Below are 16,467 nucleotides of genomic sequence, written 5' to 3' on the forward strand. Positions count from 1 at the left end.
ACAAAAGTGATCAATTAAAATGAAGCCACATGGATGAGAGGAGTTAAGCTCTAGCAAATATTCGCACCATACAGAAATGTTCAAAGGAAAATACATCAAAATCCTAAGATAGAAGCCACTGGCTTTACACTGACAGAACTATGCATATATCAAAGCACACAGAGCTCTTCTAAACCTTTTGAAGGCCAGACCTTCACCCTGAATCAAGTTCACCTCCAAAGGTTTCAAAAGGCAGTTGCTGGCAAAATTCAAACAAAGTCTGAAGTTTAGTTAATAGTGACATCCCAATGTTAGTTTCTTAGTTTTGACAAATGTACTGTAGTAATGCGAGATGTTAACAACAGTAAAAACCAGGTAAGGGGTATCTGGGAACCCTCTGTACTGTCTTTGCAACTTTTACGTAAAACTAAAATTATTCACAAATAAAACGCTGTATTTAAAAACAAACAAAAAGCAGGTGTCCCAAAGCAGAGTCTCCGAATTTAACTACAAAGCTGTATTCCCCCAAATGTGTAGGAAAAAACACAGTAATCTAGAGATTTACTACAGCAAGTGTGGCCAAGCAGCTAAACTCTCAATTAAGAGGAAGATTTAATGGGAAATACAACCACTGCCAGGCGTGTCTGGGTAGGGTGTCCAAACACAGTGTGTTTTCTGTGCTCCTGAAGGGCTGCTTGTAAATCAAACTGATATAATTCAAGTCACATTTTGAACAAACTAAGGAAGCCTGTGCATTTAAAAAGTTGTTTAATAAACACCAGGATAACGGGAAGACTGATTCTGTAATGAGAATTACTGCATTCTCGTTTACTGTGTGAGAAGGTGGCTTTGCGTGCATCATCGCTGTCCACGGGGCCACCCTGCAAGCCACACAAACGTTGCTGCCTGGGCAGCCCCTGCTTTGCAGGCCTCCAAGTTTCTACTTTGCCCTCCCTCTGCCAAGCCATCTTTGTGTGGCTTTGATTAACTCAGAGCTATTGCAGAGAGGACTTCTACTCATGTACAGGTCCCAACATCCAAACGCAAGTGTCAGCCTCCACAATGGGCAAGAAGATCAAGCAAGTAAGAATCCTCGACTGAACAACAGTATCTGAGGCAGGTAGATGCATGATAATTGTCCCTGCTGTTAGTGGGGGACCCTCACACTTAAAACTCTCCTCCTGGCCACCAAATGGACTCCTGATGCCAGCCATCCTTTCTCAAGGAAAACCATCAATCAGCTGGGAACTATATCACTCTAGAAAAACAATTCAGGATCAGATCTCGACTCAGTCCCCCTGGCTAAGCAAAACATTCCAGGACACTGGTTTCTCATCCATGGGTGAGAGAGCAGGATTCTGGACTCTAAATGGATAAGAGGCTAGAAAATACATCTTAAGTAGTTCATGAGCCAACCAAACACAGTTCATCTGCTCACAGTTTTGCAAGGGCTTTGCCATTGTGGGTAGAAAATCTTATTAAACACTTGAGACAAAAGTAATATATGTATACCGATTATTGTTCAAAATGATTCACCCTCCCATTACCTCCTTGGGAGGAGGATGAGTCCTGTCCCTGGACTTCGCTTTGGCCCTGTGACTTGCTTTGGCCAATGGAATAGAGGCTGAAAAGACCATGTGCCAGCCCTGAACCTAGGCCTTAAGAAGCCTTGCGTATTTCTAGTGGTTCTCTTGCATTCTGCCCTCGCCATCAGAATCAGACCTCCTGGGTAGCTGCTGCTTTTTCACCCCACACCACAGAGTAAAGATGTGTGGAACAAAACCACCCCAGCTGACCTATGGAGTCATGCACAAGACTAAATAATGGTGTTTTAAGCCACTGGGTTTTGGCGTGGTTTATTGTACACGTGATTTTGTCAATAATTGAGTGATATACTCTATCCTCTCCCCAGATGCAAAAGCATCAGGTACTCACCATCATCGATGCCAGGCCAGCCCATGAAGTGAGCAGAAATCTGTTTCTCATCCTTCCCATACTCATTCTTGGCTACTAACTTGTAGTCCCCATTGTTCATGTGAGTGGGATTGTCCAGCTGGAGGCAGCCGTGGTACTCCGTGTGATTGGTAACATGGATTTTAGTGCAGATGTATTTGGACTCGTTCAATATTGCCCCATTATAGAACCACTGAAGCGCTGGTTTGGGGTTGCCTTTCACAGTGAATGGAATGCACCAGTGGTGGTCTGAGGTTGGAGATTCGAGAAATGTGATAGTTGGAGCAACTAAATTGAAAAAGAAAGAGTTAATAGCATCAGAAAGCTCAGAATTCTCCCGTCTCCAGATTCTGTGTCATCGATAGGGGATTTTATTCAACCATTGTTTGGTTTAAGGAAACACATGACCAGCAACTCTGGAATCCATCAATATTTTGTAACATCATCCAGGTTGATTTAACTCCCCACAGAGAGCTGAAGAGAGACTCTTTTCTCTGCTCTACTTAAGACTCATGCATCACAGTCATTTTTCAAATCTATTCAGCATGGGAACCAGCTCCAAACAGATCCCAGAGATTTCTGACAGTGGAAAAGGTTCATTTAAAGTCGACTTTGGTTTCTAATATATATACCTTGAAATCTTGTAGATTCATCACCAAAACATTTAGGACCACTATTTTTACAGGAGGTCACTAAATAATACAAATAATGACAAAAATGACTTTGGTATTCTTGTCTGAAGCCCTGATCTCACATAATATCTAAAACAGATTAAACTGATCAATGCAGTGAATGTTGCTATCCATGCTGATTGATTATTATAAAATGTGATGAATTCATATTTTTCACTCTCAATAGTAAATGTTCTTTAAAAGCATCACATTTTATTATAATACAGCCATTTTTGCTAGGATTTCAGATGTCAGCACTTTTATCCTTTAAATGTCTGGGGTCCTATCTAAACCCTGGACAAACAAATTAGAGATTATTTTAATATTAAATACAAAACACTTTATGCTTTGGGAGAACAAACACTATCAAGTAGCATCTCTAAACAGAGTATTTATCCTGAGTGAAGGTATTTAAGATCCCTCATAATTGTTTATTTTAATGAGGTCTAACTTTGATAATTAGATATCAAAATAGATAGTCAATTACCCAATAAGGGTGAGTGATTTGGTCTAAGTTATTGTGAGAGGCTGATCTGGAGCAGGAATCCAGTTCTCCTGACCCCTAACCTGGGAGCCTGCCCTCAGATGCACTGCTTCCTAGTTGTGTGTGTTCATCACAGGAAGGGGGAAAACAAATACACTGCTAAGAAATACACTCTGAGCGGGGTCACTGCAAGGGTTACCTCAGTTGTTAACGTTCTTTATCACTTATTCCTTCTATTCTTTATGTAAACTTTGATAAATAAGGTCAATTCTTCAGACCATGGTGACCACATAGATATTAACCTAAACTGAGAAAATTTTGAATTTGAGTGTCCTTATTTGTAGGTCTGTGTTACAAACACAAGGACCACAGTGGGGCAGGGAGCACATTTACCTTCCTCCCACTGCCCAGGCCCCCTTGCCGGGGACCCACCTATTCCTTGCACCATGCTCAAATGAGCTCTTGGTGATGTGTTGATGTAAGGACGTAAAGTTGGAAGCTGGTTGCAAATGTTTGGGAATAGAATTAACCTCAGGCTTCTGGGTGGGTCATGATGATGAGAAATTATGAGGCCCGTACCTACTGAGTATTGTGGCAATATTGACAGTGACAAAGGATGGCGGTTGGTGACTTAGTCATTCACTCCAACAATCACATACTGAATTGTGCTATGAGTGAATGTTAACCAGTGTATTGACACCTTGTGTCTACATGTGCATAATGTGTAATTGTACTTACACACAGGCACACTCGTGTTTTTCTCACTCAAACCTAGTAAAACCTCATTAATTTATACCATGCCAGCTCAGAATTTGCCATGATGTGAAGCGTGCATGTGATTTTTACCAACTGCACATTCACACTGAACGCCACAATCTGGAATGCTGAGGTATATGTCATGTTATTTATAATACTGGAAAATAATGCATGTGCATGTTCAGAAGCATTAATATTCTATATCTTAGTTTCAACATATACAGAAATTTAAAACAATTATAATAATAAAAGTTTTCTGCAGGAGATAATAATTTTCAATAATTTAAGTAGGACTCCTCCAACCTTCCCAGAGAAATTTAATGTCAAACTAATGAGGTTTTATTGTTATAACAGTACAAGTGGTGTTGGTGACGAGCCAGCCCAAACTTTGGGTATCACAACTTGAAACCTTCACATTGCTCTTATACAGAAAAAAAAATTTAGAAACTGATTTATCAGAAATTTAAACCAAAACTTATTAACAAGAGAAGGATAACCAGCTCAAAATAAGTTCTATCAAAAAAAGACAGAGGAAGGCAAAAGAGGACAAGCTTAAGATTGAAAAAGAAGCTTAAAAGAAAGACAACACATGAGCAAGAGAGATTAGCAGAAATAGAACAGTGAGAGAGGCTGATAACATTTCTGCATTAAGTACGCATAAAACACTGCATTTACTTTTTTAACACACTTAAACAGCACCCAGAGTGCCCCAACGACAAATGTAGGTGTGTCCACGATCATTTGCTATTAAAAACACATGCCGGTCTGATTACGTACAATGTACAGTGAGGTTGACAGAATCTTGATCCTCTCCTACAAGATTTTCTGCCACACAAGAGATTTGCTTTCCACTGTCATCAGATGAAATGTTAGTTATCCTTAAGGAACCCTGCGTGTGGCTTGTTTCATTCTACAAACGAATTAACAGACAAAAATAATTTTTATTAGGATTGATCTCAAAGTAACAAGATTTGGGGTTTCTTTACCTAACTAGAGAAAATGATCCATAACTTTAGGAAAGGATTTGGCCTAATCGGGCTCAGGAAAAACGAGGAAATCACAAGTGATTCTATTTCTCTAGATTTCAGTTGCTTAATGTGTGAAGTTGACTTAATCCTTGCATTCCTACCCACCTTCCTCCAAGGGAAAAGACCTCAAGGAGAGTCACTCACCTTGCTCACGATGACACAAAAAGCGCTCTAGGGACATAGAGACTCTCCAATGTATTGGGTATCATAACTAAAATGTTAGTCTTTATTAATTAAGAATAAATTGAAAATAAATATACATCGAAAGCTCATCATAAATTTCTCTCTGTGGCCCTATAAAATATTAAATGATCATCACTAGGTTAACACCATCTCAAGTTCTGACACAGTCTCGTCCCTCTAGGAACTCAGAGGCAAACACAGCCTTACCATATGTTTGGAAACCAGATTACCAACATCCCAGTACAAATTCGGAACTGGGTCGCCTGCGACACTGCAAGATAATGTGACAGACTTTCCTTCCTCCACAGTGAGGTTAGGTGCAGCCAGATTTGCTGATGGCAAACCTGTGGAACAAGAAAAGTCAATGGAGACACATACAGACAGTGAAATGCATGATCAGAATACGAGCAATAAATTGAACACTTTATGCTTTAAAATCAATAGCTATTTACTTTCTGAGACTGATTTATGTTGATCTGAAAAAGTGCCAGGTTGATACGTTTTACAGATTTAATGTTAACCCAAAATAGGCAGTAATAAGATCCGAAAATTAGTTTTGCACATTTCTTGAAAATACTGCAGAAAAACTTTTTATTTAAAAAAACACATTTATAGAACTCTCTTCCACCTCTTTTTCTGTTCTACAGTTACCAATCTATTTTTTTGCACATAAATTGGCATGGTATTTGAAGACCGTCTTAACTCCCCATCTCCTCCCCACCACTTTTTTATAGTCAAGGACAAAGGATGAGAAGGATCTACATGTTTGCATAAATCCATTTTGTTCATTAAGTAACTCATAAATCTAACCCATTATCAGACCTAGAATTTGAAGAAGTCAAAGTCAGACTATGGAAGAAAATGTAGTTTCAAAGCCTTTTTCAAAGACATGAAGCTTGAATTGTCACAGCATTCTAACGTTTCAAAGCTATATAAATCACAGTTAAATATCATGGGGAAAATTGGTGATCCTATTGATGATATAATGAAAAGAGTTACGTAGATCCTTATTCCAATGAAAAGTTATTTTTTTGGAAAAACCCTGAGAAAGTATTTGTTAGATGAAATTGTGAACCTCATAAACATTTTTTTAATATTTGAGAAGAGCATCATTTTTCTACTTCTACATTTCAAAAGCTAGCTTTCTTTTAATTGATGCTGCTATCACTTTGTTAAACTCTCACACCTACTGGGTCTTTACGCTGCTTTAAACTGCAGGGGACTCATAATATTTTTCACATGAAGGCAGGTCTCAGAGGGTAGAAAGATATGTCAGGTTCTGCCAGTGAAGCCAGTGTCTCGCTTGGTACCAGGAACTCTGCTTAGGACTGCATTTACCAGGACAGCCGTGTCCCACGGAACTATGACACATCATTAACTCCGGAGTAACCCAGAGGTCAGAAAAGGCAGTCTATCTTCAAGAGCTGTTAAATTGCAATTAACCCACCCACATAGTGGTGTCTGATCCACCATCTTCACAATACTATCCATAAACCCTGCTCTTACGACACAGTCCTTAACAGACAAAGCCATTATTCTTTATTACTAAAACCAGACTGGAACAAGATTTATACAGCATATGTCTCATGGTATTCCCAACATTGATAGAGGACTTCCCAACAAGATCTGGCTTTCAGTGGCTGATTTGGCCTCATCAGAACACTTCCTTCCTGTCAGCATCCAATAGAGAGCAATGTTATGTCTTTCACAGAGTTTCAAAAAGGCCCCTAATACTCTGAGATATACAAGACTATGAAACATATATGACTGATGCAGAGGCAGCACAGTTAAGAGGAATGAGCACTGGCTCCGGAGTCAGGAGCCCTAGACCCTAAACCCAGCTGGTACTATGTTGCCTTCGGTGAGTCATTTCTCCTCTCTCAAAGTATTTTCTTCTCTATAGAATTAAGCTGTTCAGTTGGAAGATCTAGCTCTAATGTCTTCCCGTTCTAATATTTGGTGACAACTTCTGTGTCAATTAAACTTTTCAATTTATTAAAAAGTATGTTGAGGCAAGATATAAGAAAGGTGGCTACTTAATGAAAAATCTCCTTGAAGTCAGTGGTATGATCTAGGTGACTTTTTATAAATATATTGTTAATTTTGTTTTTCTTTTAAATCAAAATGGATAGTCACATAGTTTCAAGAGTCTATAAACCTACAAAACTTGTTATGAAAAATATTCAAACTAATGTATGAAAAACAGTAGTCTCACTTCACCCGTGTGGCACTATTTCCTATTCTCCAGAGGCACTCATTTCATCTCTTTTAACTTCTTTTTTGAGTATTGGTCTCTATATCACTAAAGATCATGCTTATATTGCTATTTCTTGATTTTTATGTTCTAACATTATCTACTGACCTTCCATCATGAGATAAGGACTAGGGTGACATTCACACAGGCTAGCCCTCCCCGCTTGCCCAAGCCACACTCAACATGTTCTGTCTTCATATCTTTCCATATTCTATGAAGTTATGTTGTCTAGATGTAGATATAAAGTTTATTATGAATATATAAACCCTATTGACGGTGGAACCATTGTATGTAATAGTCATCATTTTATCAAATTTAAGACAGCATTAACTACAAGATGCAGCACCATGATATGTACCACTAAGAAAGAAAAACAAACAAACAATGCCAATTCAACTATTTTGCAATGCTTTTATACCACTTAGGGCCCCTGTTATATGGATGTGGGACTTTCTGGATATCTCATCAAGTTTTTTAATCTTTTCTCTCCTATTTTCCATCTTTTTTGTCTATTTGCTCTATTTATAGGGAGATTTCCTCTGATTCACCTTTCAAATCTTCTTTTAAGGTTTGAATTCCTCTGTCATATTCTTAGTTTCCAAGCTTATTTGTTTGTTCCTGAATGGTCTTTTATTTTTTATAGCACCCTATATTTCTTTCATGGGTGCAATATCTCTTCTGATCTCTATGAGATATTAATGATCATTCTTTTGCATTTTTCTTCTCTCTATATCATCTTTGTTTCTTGTAACCATTTTTTTTTCTTTCTCTTTGGTTGTTTTGGTTTGTCTTCCATATCATAAGCTTTTCTCAAACAGTTGGTGATCCTTGGCCATTCACATATCCATGAGAATGAAGCACTGTGTATTTATTAACTGTCAGCTTTGTTGTAGGGCAATATTATTGGCGTCCTTACAAGGTATCCCCTGATCTCAGTATTATTAAATCATTTTGGGGAAGAGACTGGTCAAATTATTCAGGTAATGTTCTTCAAGTGTCCTGCTTGGAAGAGGAAGAAGCCTGGAAATATCAATATTTGGTATATAAACCTATCATTTTCTTATGGTTCTCACAGCCTCAACTCTGTCTGGAGTGTCTCATGACTTTTGCTTTATCTTCTCTTGAGAATAAACCTCCAGTTTTCTGCTTAGAAGGACAGAGTCACTTGGGATGTATGGAATGAAAATGGGATCAACTGCTTCTTAACAGACTTTCAACACATCTCCTGTATTTGATGTTACCTGTACTCTCACCTCCTGAGCCTTGTGGTAGTTCGGCAATATAAACCCACTTTCCCCTTGCCCTGTCCCCTTGACAACTTGCTAGCCAGCACGCTCAGCCTTTGAGTTAATTGCTACTCATCCTTCTCTTCTCCAGTTCGCAACTCTGTGTGCTCGTCGACTCCTCTCCCATTTTCTTTTACTTATAGATTTATCTGCTGATTCCGGAGGGACCACGGGGCCAATGCCTACCATGGTGCTTACTTTTAAGGTATGACTCTTTCCTCTGCCAGACTCCACCAATGGAGCCTGGAGACATCCCTCTTGTCACCTCAAGTACAAACCTACAGGATTAATTTCCTACCTTTTATAAACATATCTAATAATTTGGAAATTCTGAGCAGAAAAAGGTTAAAATAAAAAATGCTCAGTAGAGACTGCTATGCCATAGTCTTAATTTCCCCTATGAAATCTAATGTAGTTTTTTTTTTTCTTCAAGCCCAAGCTTATATGACTAACAATTCTAAAAATAGCTGCTTAATTACAGTAATAGTAATAGCACTTATTGGGCATTCACTGACCCAGACACTCTTGCCTAGTACTTTATTGTTTTATTTAATCCTTACAACCAATTTTGAAGTTAAGTATTTTTCCCTCTTTCAACTAATGAAGAATATGAATTTTGGAAAAGGAAAATACATCTTCCAAACTTCCCCAAGTACCTGTAGTCCTGGGATTTGAACCCAAAGCTCAGGGTCTTCACTGCTACACACACTACCTCCTCAGACCGCATATATCCATTTTAGCACAGACCATAATAAATACCAATACATATTCATGATCTAGGAATTTAGTTCATTTAAAAAATAATTACGTGTCTATTTGTGAGAGAAGAGCAAGTCTCCTTTATTTATAGAGAAATTGTATCACCCTGTCATAGCAGTTTCCAAAGGAATCTGTGCAAAATTGGCCAAGTCTAGATCTTTGAAATGTAAAGTCTTCCACAAATGAGTAAGCATCTGACTCACGTTAATTCTACAGCATTAATATGCTGGCCAAAGATTCAATAATGGAAAAAACAATCTGTACTTGAAATATCACTTGAGGTTTAATTAGCACAATAAAAATGAATTGGGAAGCATGAATAGCCAAGGCAGGATAAACCATTTGCCAGGCACTACTTCCTGGCTTAATAAGATTTGAAATCGCCACAAGTACAGAGCAAAGCTCAGCAATGCTTCCAAGAGCTTCTAGCACTACTGTAACGGGCTCCTGATTTCAGCCTCAGAGCTGTCCTCCTTGACTCTGAGAAACCTCACTGGAGATAAGAGATGACCAGCTGCCCAGCAGACACCCTCATGCCAACGTCCCTTGGCCTGGATGTGTTCAGGAAGGACACACCAGCCTGTAGATCTCAGCAGAAAATCACCAACCATCCAGTGAAAAGGCTGACTTTCTTTAGACCAGCGCTTCCCAAACTTTAATATGCATATGAATCACCAGCAGATCTTGTTAAAAATGTTTCCTATTTTCCAGTAGGTCTGGGTTGGGGCCTAAGAGTCTACGCTTGTAACAAACTCCCTGTTCCACAGACCATACTTCAAGTAGCAACGGTTTAGACAACTAGCGTTGGACAATTATTCACTAGCCTTTTGTTTCTACAACTGATATTCTTAAAGCTGATGACAGGGGCCTGAGCAATCATCTGTCCACCAAACTTTCCCCAAAGTGTGTTCTGTGGAACTCTAATTCCTTGAGATGCTCTATGGGAGGGGAAAAAAAAAATTCAAGAAGTAAAACAAAAACCCACCCTACAAGAAATTCTGTAACTCTGGCTGTTCCCAATGCACATTACCAACACCGAAAGCTCTAGAAGTTCTACTATAAAGGAACCATTTAACTTCCATTGATTTTATGTTCCCCAAGCTTATTTGACTACATACCATTTCTTTGAGTTGTGATATCTTCTTGTGGCTTTGTGATTTTTGTTTGAAGTAATTTGACAAAATAGAAAATATACACATATTTAAATTCAGATGTAAAATATATTTAAAGCTAAATATTCATATTGGTGTTGTTAATAACATTAGTAGCTAATATCTATTGACACTTAATATGTACTAGACTTCATCTTAAATAATTTCTATATTATCTTTTCATCCTTCTAAAAACTCTAGGAGGTAGGTGTCATTAGTATCCATATTTCCAATTAAAAATTAAATCTTATTGAGTATCACAGTACACAGCTAATGAGTGGGAGCTGGCCCTGACCCATATCCATCTGTCCATGGCCTTAACCAATATGTTGATTGGCAGCCAGCTTTATTGGGTTTTCTGCTCCCATCCATTAGTGCACACTTCTTTAGAGCTGACTGTATTGACTAGGCCCTTCAATCACTAATTCAAAGTATGCAGGTTCTCACTTTTCAACAATTGAGGAAAACTAACCTCTAATCATTTTGGATTATTAACTCAGCTTTGCAATAAATAAGATGGATCAAGTTTCAGCTTTATCTTTCAATATCCACCTGTAAGTCTGGATCATGTGCTTTCCTGTCTTGTTTTAGGGAACCAGAGCACTGTTCATTTCCTGTTGGGTCATCTCCCCACATGTATAAAAATATTCAAGTAAATTATGATTTTTGTCTGCTCTCTGTCCTCTCTCCTCTCACTTTCTATCTTCTTGGCATATCTTCCAATTTCTTTGTATCCTAAACATATATATTTCATTTCCAGGAATGAAGCCAGAATGAGCCTGACCTATTTAGAAGTGGTTGCTTTACACCCACTTGCAAAAATGACAGAAAATTAGCAAAGTGACTTTCTGAGCTCAAATTGGAAATTGTGCTTCTATGCTCGTGTGAGCCGTGTCGCGACAGTGACAGCAACCACGAACTTCTAAACACAAGAATTTAAACAGCGGCCAACAGGTTAGAAGAAACAGCTGTCTTTGCCATTCTAAAAAGATAAAGAAAAACAATGGTCACTGTGTGGCTTGCTTTATTTTAGTAGATAAAACCAGATCTCTAATAAAAGTAAAGCAAAGCAGTAAACTAGACTTTGTTTATGTTTTTCAGGAAAAAAAATCAATCAGCTAAGATGCTAAGAAAATAATGTTTTATACCAATCTAACTTCCACATAGAGTATCAATATAGCATTTCTTTTTATTCTGTGAATGCTAACAAAGTAGAATTTTATTTTCCTGGTTTAAAACAAAAGGAGTATGTAGAGATATGATAAACTGTCATGAGTACTACAAACTATGGTGGAAACCAAAAGTAAGTCTTAAAAATAAATCATTAACATAAGTTTACCTCAAGGAATAGTAATAACTGTCTCCCAGACACCGTGAACTGACCTCAACATGGACAGTATTTTGTTGGTGTGTCTGAAGGAGTCTCAACACTTAAAAGTTTGAAGGTTAGAAAAATGGAAAATTTGAAATTTCATTATAAGTAACAAAGAAAGCTAAGGCAGGACTGATTTCAAAGCATGGCACCGTTAAGGGTGTTTTATCAAGTAATCACACAGTCCTTCAACCATCAGCTGAGTTACCACCTTCTGTTCACTGCGGGACCAGCACGTGCTATGGTAATAGTTACTAGGAAAGCGGTTTGAGGGATTGCTTTATATGACCCGGAGGAAGAGTGCCTTTCTGAAATATACTCGTCATCTACTTAGAACAGAACATTTCATCCCCTAATAACACTTCCTGAAGAAACTCTCTTCCAGAGATTTAAATCATAACTATAGTATAAAAAATTTAAACTGTAAAGTACACTGTTCTTTAATAATCCCATTCAGCCAAAGGAAATGATTCAGAGGTTTACAGCACAAACTATCTGCTAAGCCCAACCAAGTGTAGAGGAATTGAGTACAAAAATTTAGAATATACTATGTGATAAATAATTTCGTTGAAAAACACTAAAAGAAGCGGTGGGGACAGTATTATATGAAATGAGAAACCAGCACGGACTGGCAAAAATACCCTTTCTTCCTTAGCACTTGTGTCATTCAGTTTCTGTCTTAAGAACCACGGCTCGGAGCACCCCTTTGTTTTCCCCATTAATGTGGAAATTTTGCATAAGTATGTTTTGTTGCCTCACAATTAATAAAAGTTTTCTAAGGTTGAAAAGGACCTTGTGGCGAAACAGACACAACATGTTTCACAGCGTGAATAAATTTACAGTAATTCACGGCAGGAGGGACTGTTAGAGAAATATTGTGAGGCATGTTGACTGTGCTGCTAACACGAACAGTGTACTTACATTTCCTAGTCCCGCCGCCAAGCTCACTTAATAGCTAAACAAAAACGAGATTCTTTCAAAATGCAATGATGACAGAAATTTCAAAGGGAACTACAGAATGCTAAAATATGGAATAATTTGGCTAGAATAATATAAATGTTTGAGTTATGTTTGCTTAACTGAAATATCCACACTGTTATATTAAAAATCTGGTCTAATGTGATCATTAATATAATATGGTTCATGGATTTATTAATTAATCAATTCAGCAAACAGTAACCAAATGCCTGTTATGCTCAAGGCAGGCATGAGGCACTACAGAGTGTGCATATTTGCTGATAAAATGTAGGCAACTTGTTCACCATATAATGCCTACATGAAGCAATGAAATCCCAATAGATCCTTTTTATTGAAATTAAAATATTACCAGTTGCAAGCTAAATGCAGTAGCCATAGTTGTTGGCAAATTGCTGGTTTACAATGATGAACCACACCAGACTACGCTCTCATGAGTTACTCTCAGAGTTAGCTAACAAGTTTCATCCCAAAAAAGTGGAATTAGGACAAACTTCAGGAATCTGTGACTTAATTAAATACAACAGGTATGTTTTAAAGGCTTGCAAAGAGTGAGACCTGAATGAAAAGCCAACTGACCATGAATCCATGTTTTAAACAAGACATTGAACTTGAAGATATTAGCATATTATCTGATTCTTCAACATGGAAGTTCAGAGACACAATTTAAATCCAAAAAGTTAATATAATTTATTGCTCAATCTGTCTAACTTGTCCTTTTTGTTTTTTTAAAAGGAGGGAAATTCTTTTCTTTTCTTTTTAAAGATTGACCCTAAGCTAACATCTGTTGCCAATCTTCCTTTTCTTTTTCGTTTTTTTTCTTCTTCTCCCCAAAGCACCCCAGTACATAGTTGTATATTCTAGTTGCAGGTCCTTCTAATTCTGCTATGTGGGACGCCACCTCAGCATGGCTTAATGAGCAGTGCCATGTCCGCACCCAGGATCTGAACCAGTGAAACCCTGGGCCACGGAGGTGGAAGCAACCACTCGGCCACGGGGCCGGCCCATAACTACTCTGTAAAGAACCAAAGTTGAGAAACCATCATAAAGAAAATTAAAATATGCCTAAGCCCCAAATGGAAGTCTCTCCCTCTCATCTCAAGTCTCTAGAAATTATGTAAACTTAAAAAAATCCAGAACCATGTTGGAAAACAAGAAGGCATATTGTTGGTTGATAAGAAACCAGGAGGAACCCCTGAACAAGAGAAAGGGGAAATGGGATTAAAGAGAAACAGCATCGCCTCAAATAGACAAGGAAGTTTGTGCTGCACAAAACAGGGAGGCTCTAGGCTGACCCAGCACTGAAGGGGCAGACTCAGGGCAGAGGGGAGCCCACCCAGGCCAAGCCACAGGGCCACTGGTTAGGAAAACAACTAGATGGGCTGGCATCGTGGTGTAGTGGTTAAGTTTGTGGGTTCCACTTTGGTGGCCCAAGGTTCACAGCTTCGAATTCTGGGTGTGGACCTACACACTGCTCATCAAGCCATGCTGTGGCAGCATCCCACATAAAATAGAGGAAGATGGGCACAGATGTCAGCTCAACAACAATCTTCCTCAAGCAAAAAGAGGAAGATTGGCAACAGATGTTAGCTCAGGGCCAATCTTCCTCACCAAAAAAAAAAAAAAAAAAAGAGAGAGAGAGAGAGAGAAAAGAAAAGCAAATGACCAAAGCAGGCCTTGTCCCACTTCTACCTTCCTGTGTTGGGCACAACATCCATCCAACAACAGCTGCAGCTCCCTGGGGGGAGAAGCAACAAGTGTGGGAACTTGACAGGGGAAAACAGCTGCACTAGGTGCTGGTGACACCCTAGAGATATTCGGAACCCCAACATGGAAAAAGGCATTTCACTCATAAAAAAAATCACAGAGTCTGTGGAAATTAAAAATTGATTTTTGGAAGGGAAAAACTCAGTAGCTGGAGAAATAGCTGAAGGGCAAAGTAGTGAGTAAACCAATTCTCCCAGAATGCAGCAGAAAAGGACCATCAGACGGAAAGTCTCCAGAAGGTTGAGAGGCATGGAGGGCGGAGCCGGGAGGGCAAACACCCATCTCAATAAGTTAGAAAATTCTTCCAGAACTGAAGACGTGAACACTCACGTTACAAGAGTACATTACATGTCAACCAGGATAAATTTTTCAGAACACACACCCTGGTTACAGTGGGTAAAATTTAACAGTAACATCAATAGGAGAAAATCTTAAAAGCTTCTGGAAGGAAAAGAAAAGCATAGGTTACCCATCAAGAAATGAGCATCAGGCTGCCCTCGGGCTTCTCACCAGCAAATGCACCCCAAGGAGAACAGGGTACAATATCTGCAAAGTTCTCAGAGAAAGTAATTTTGGTCTAGAATTTTATTCTCAGCCAGTTCCATCGAGAAGAAAAAATACAGGCTGATTTTTCACCAGGAAGAACTTGCAGGTTTTATTTTTTTAATTTCTCTGAAAGAAATATCAGAGGATATACTCCAGCAAACAGAAAAACCACTCCACAAGGAAGTAATAGGATGCAAAAGTCAATGATATACAAACAAATCGTAAATCTTCAAAAAAATCAAGTCATAACCTAAAAATAAAATCTCAGGCAATAACGGTCTGAGAGATGGGAGGAGAAAGTAAAGGAAAGTAAAATTATCTTTTCTTGTCTTATTGGGGGTTATCTCTAGATACAGAAAATATATTTAAATATGTGTGGTAAATATTTGAGCATTATTTATTTACAAAATAAACTTAATTCATAACTTTCAAACCATTAAGAAAAAATAAAACAAAGAACATATCAATGGAAGAAAAGGAAAGAAAAGGAAGCTAACACTATAGAAAAATAGACAAAGGATGTAACTATCTAATTCACTGAAGAATAAACACAGTGTCCAAAAAATATAGAAGATACTCAGTAGGAATCAGGAAAATGCAAACTAAAAAGCAATGACATACCATTTTTTAGAAAGATAACAAATAGGAAGTTTGCTAACATCCAGGGATGCTTTGCTGGAGCGACAATAGATTGGGATAACCACTTTTTAATATGCAAATCATATAAACCAAAAAGTCTGCTTCCTGCTGTGTGCTCTAGAAAAGGCTCTGCCTCTGCACACAGGCACAAAGAGCACATATGAGGACACGTTGAAACATTTTTGTAGCAATGAAAAATGGAAATAAGCTAAATGCCTGTCAATATGGAAGATTTAGAGGAATTAAGATATACGCTACCATGAATACCGTACAAAGATTAAAAAGAACACGAGAGATCTACGATTACTGACCTGAGCTCGTCATAAGTAAGAAAAAGACAAGCTTTAAGTGCAACATAGAAAGTTATTTTTACAACAAAAAGTATCAGCATTATTTGTACAATTATGAATAAGTAAAAAGCACTTGGAAAGCAAACAAAAATTAACATAAAAATAACAAAACAGTTTAAGAATATGAAAGTGGCAGAAAAATAAGTCTATCAATTCACCTTTTATAACGCTGCCTTTTGAAAAGCATCATTGACATTGAAATTAATTGTGAATGTTACCACGAAGGTAGCTACCCAGCCCTAAGCAATCAACCCCCCGCCCTTGGACCGTGGATTCAAAGTCTCTCTCTCCTACACACAATTCACTGATTAATT

The 16,467-nt window shown here is 38.2% G+C and overlaps 1 protein-coding gene across 12 annotated transcripts in view; it reads right to left on the minus strand.

The window, feature by feature from the left end:
- Positions 1-16,467, minus strand: part of NTRK2 (neurotrophic receptor tyrosine kinase 2) — a 346,251-nt gene that overhangs the window by 289,024 nt on the left and 40,760 nt on the right. For all 12 annotated transcript variants that reach the window (XM_014827013.3, XM_070496002.1, XM_070496004.1 and 9 more), the window contains 3 exons: positions 5,262-5,398; positions 4,621-4,753; positions 1,915-2,220 (listed from right to left, as the gene is read on the minus strand). In XM_014827013.3, coding sequence (XP_014682499.1) covers positions 1,915-2,220; positions 4,621-4,753; positions 5,262-5,398 — 576 coding nt within the window. The remainder of the gene's footprint in view (positions 1-1,914; positions 2,221-4,620; positions 4,754-5,261; positions 5,399-16,467) is intronic.

The sequence above is a fragment of the Equus asinus genome, chromosome 23 (assembly GCF_041296235.1).
Source record: "Equus asinus isolate D_3611 breed Donkey chromosome 23, EquAss-T2T_v2, whole genome shotgun sequence".
Lineage (NCBI taxonomy): Eukaryota > Metazoa > Chordata > Mammalia > Perissodactyla > Equidae > Equus > Equus asinus.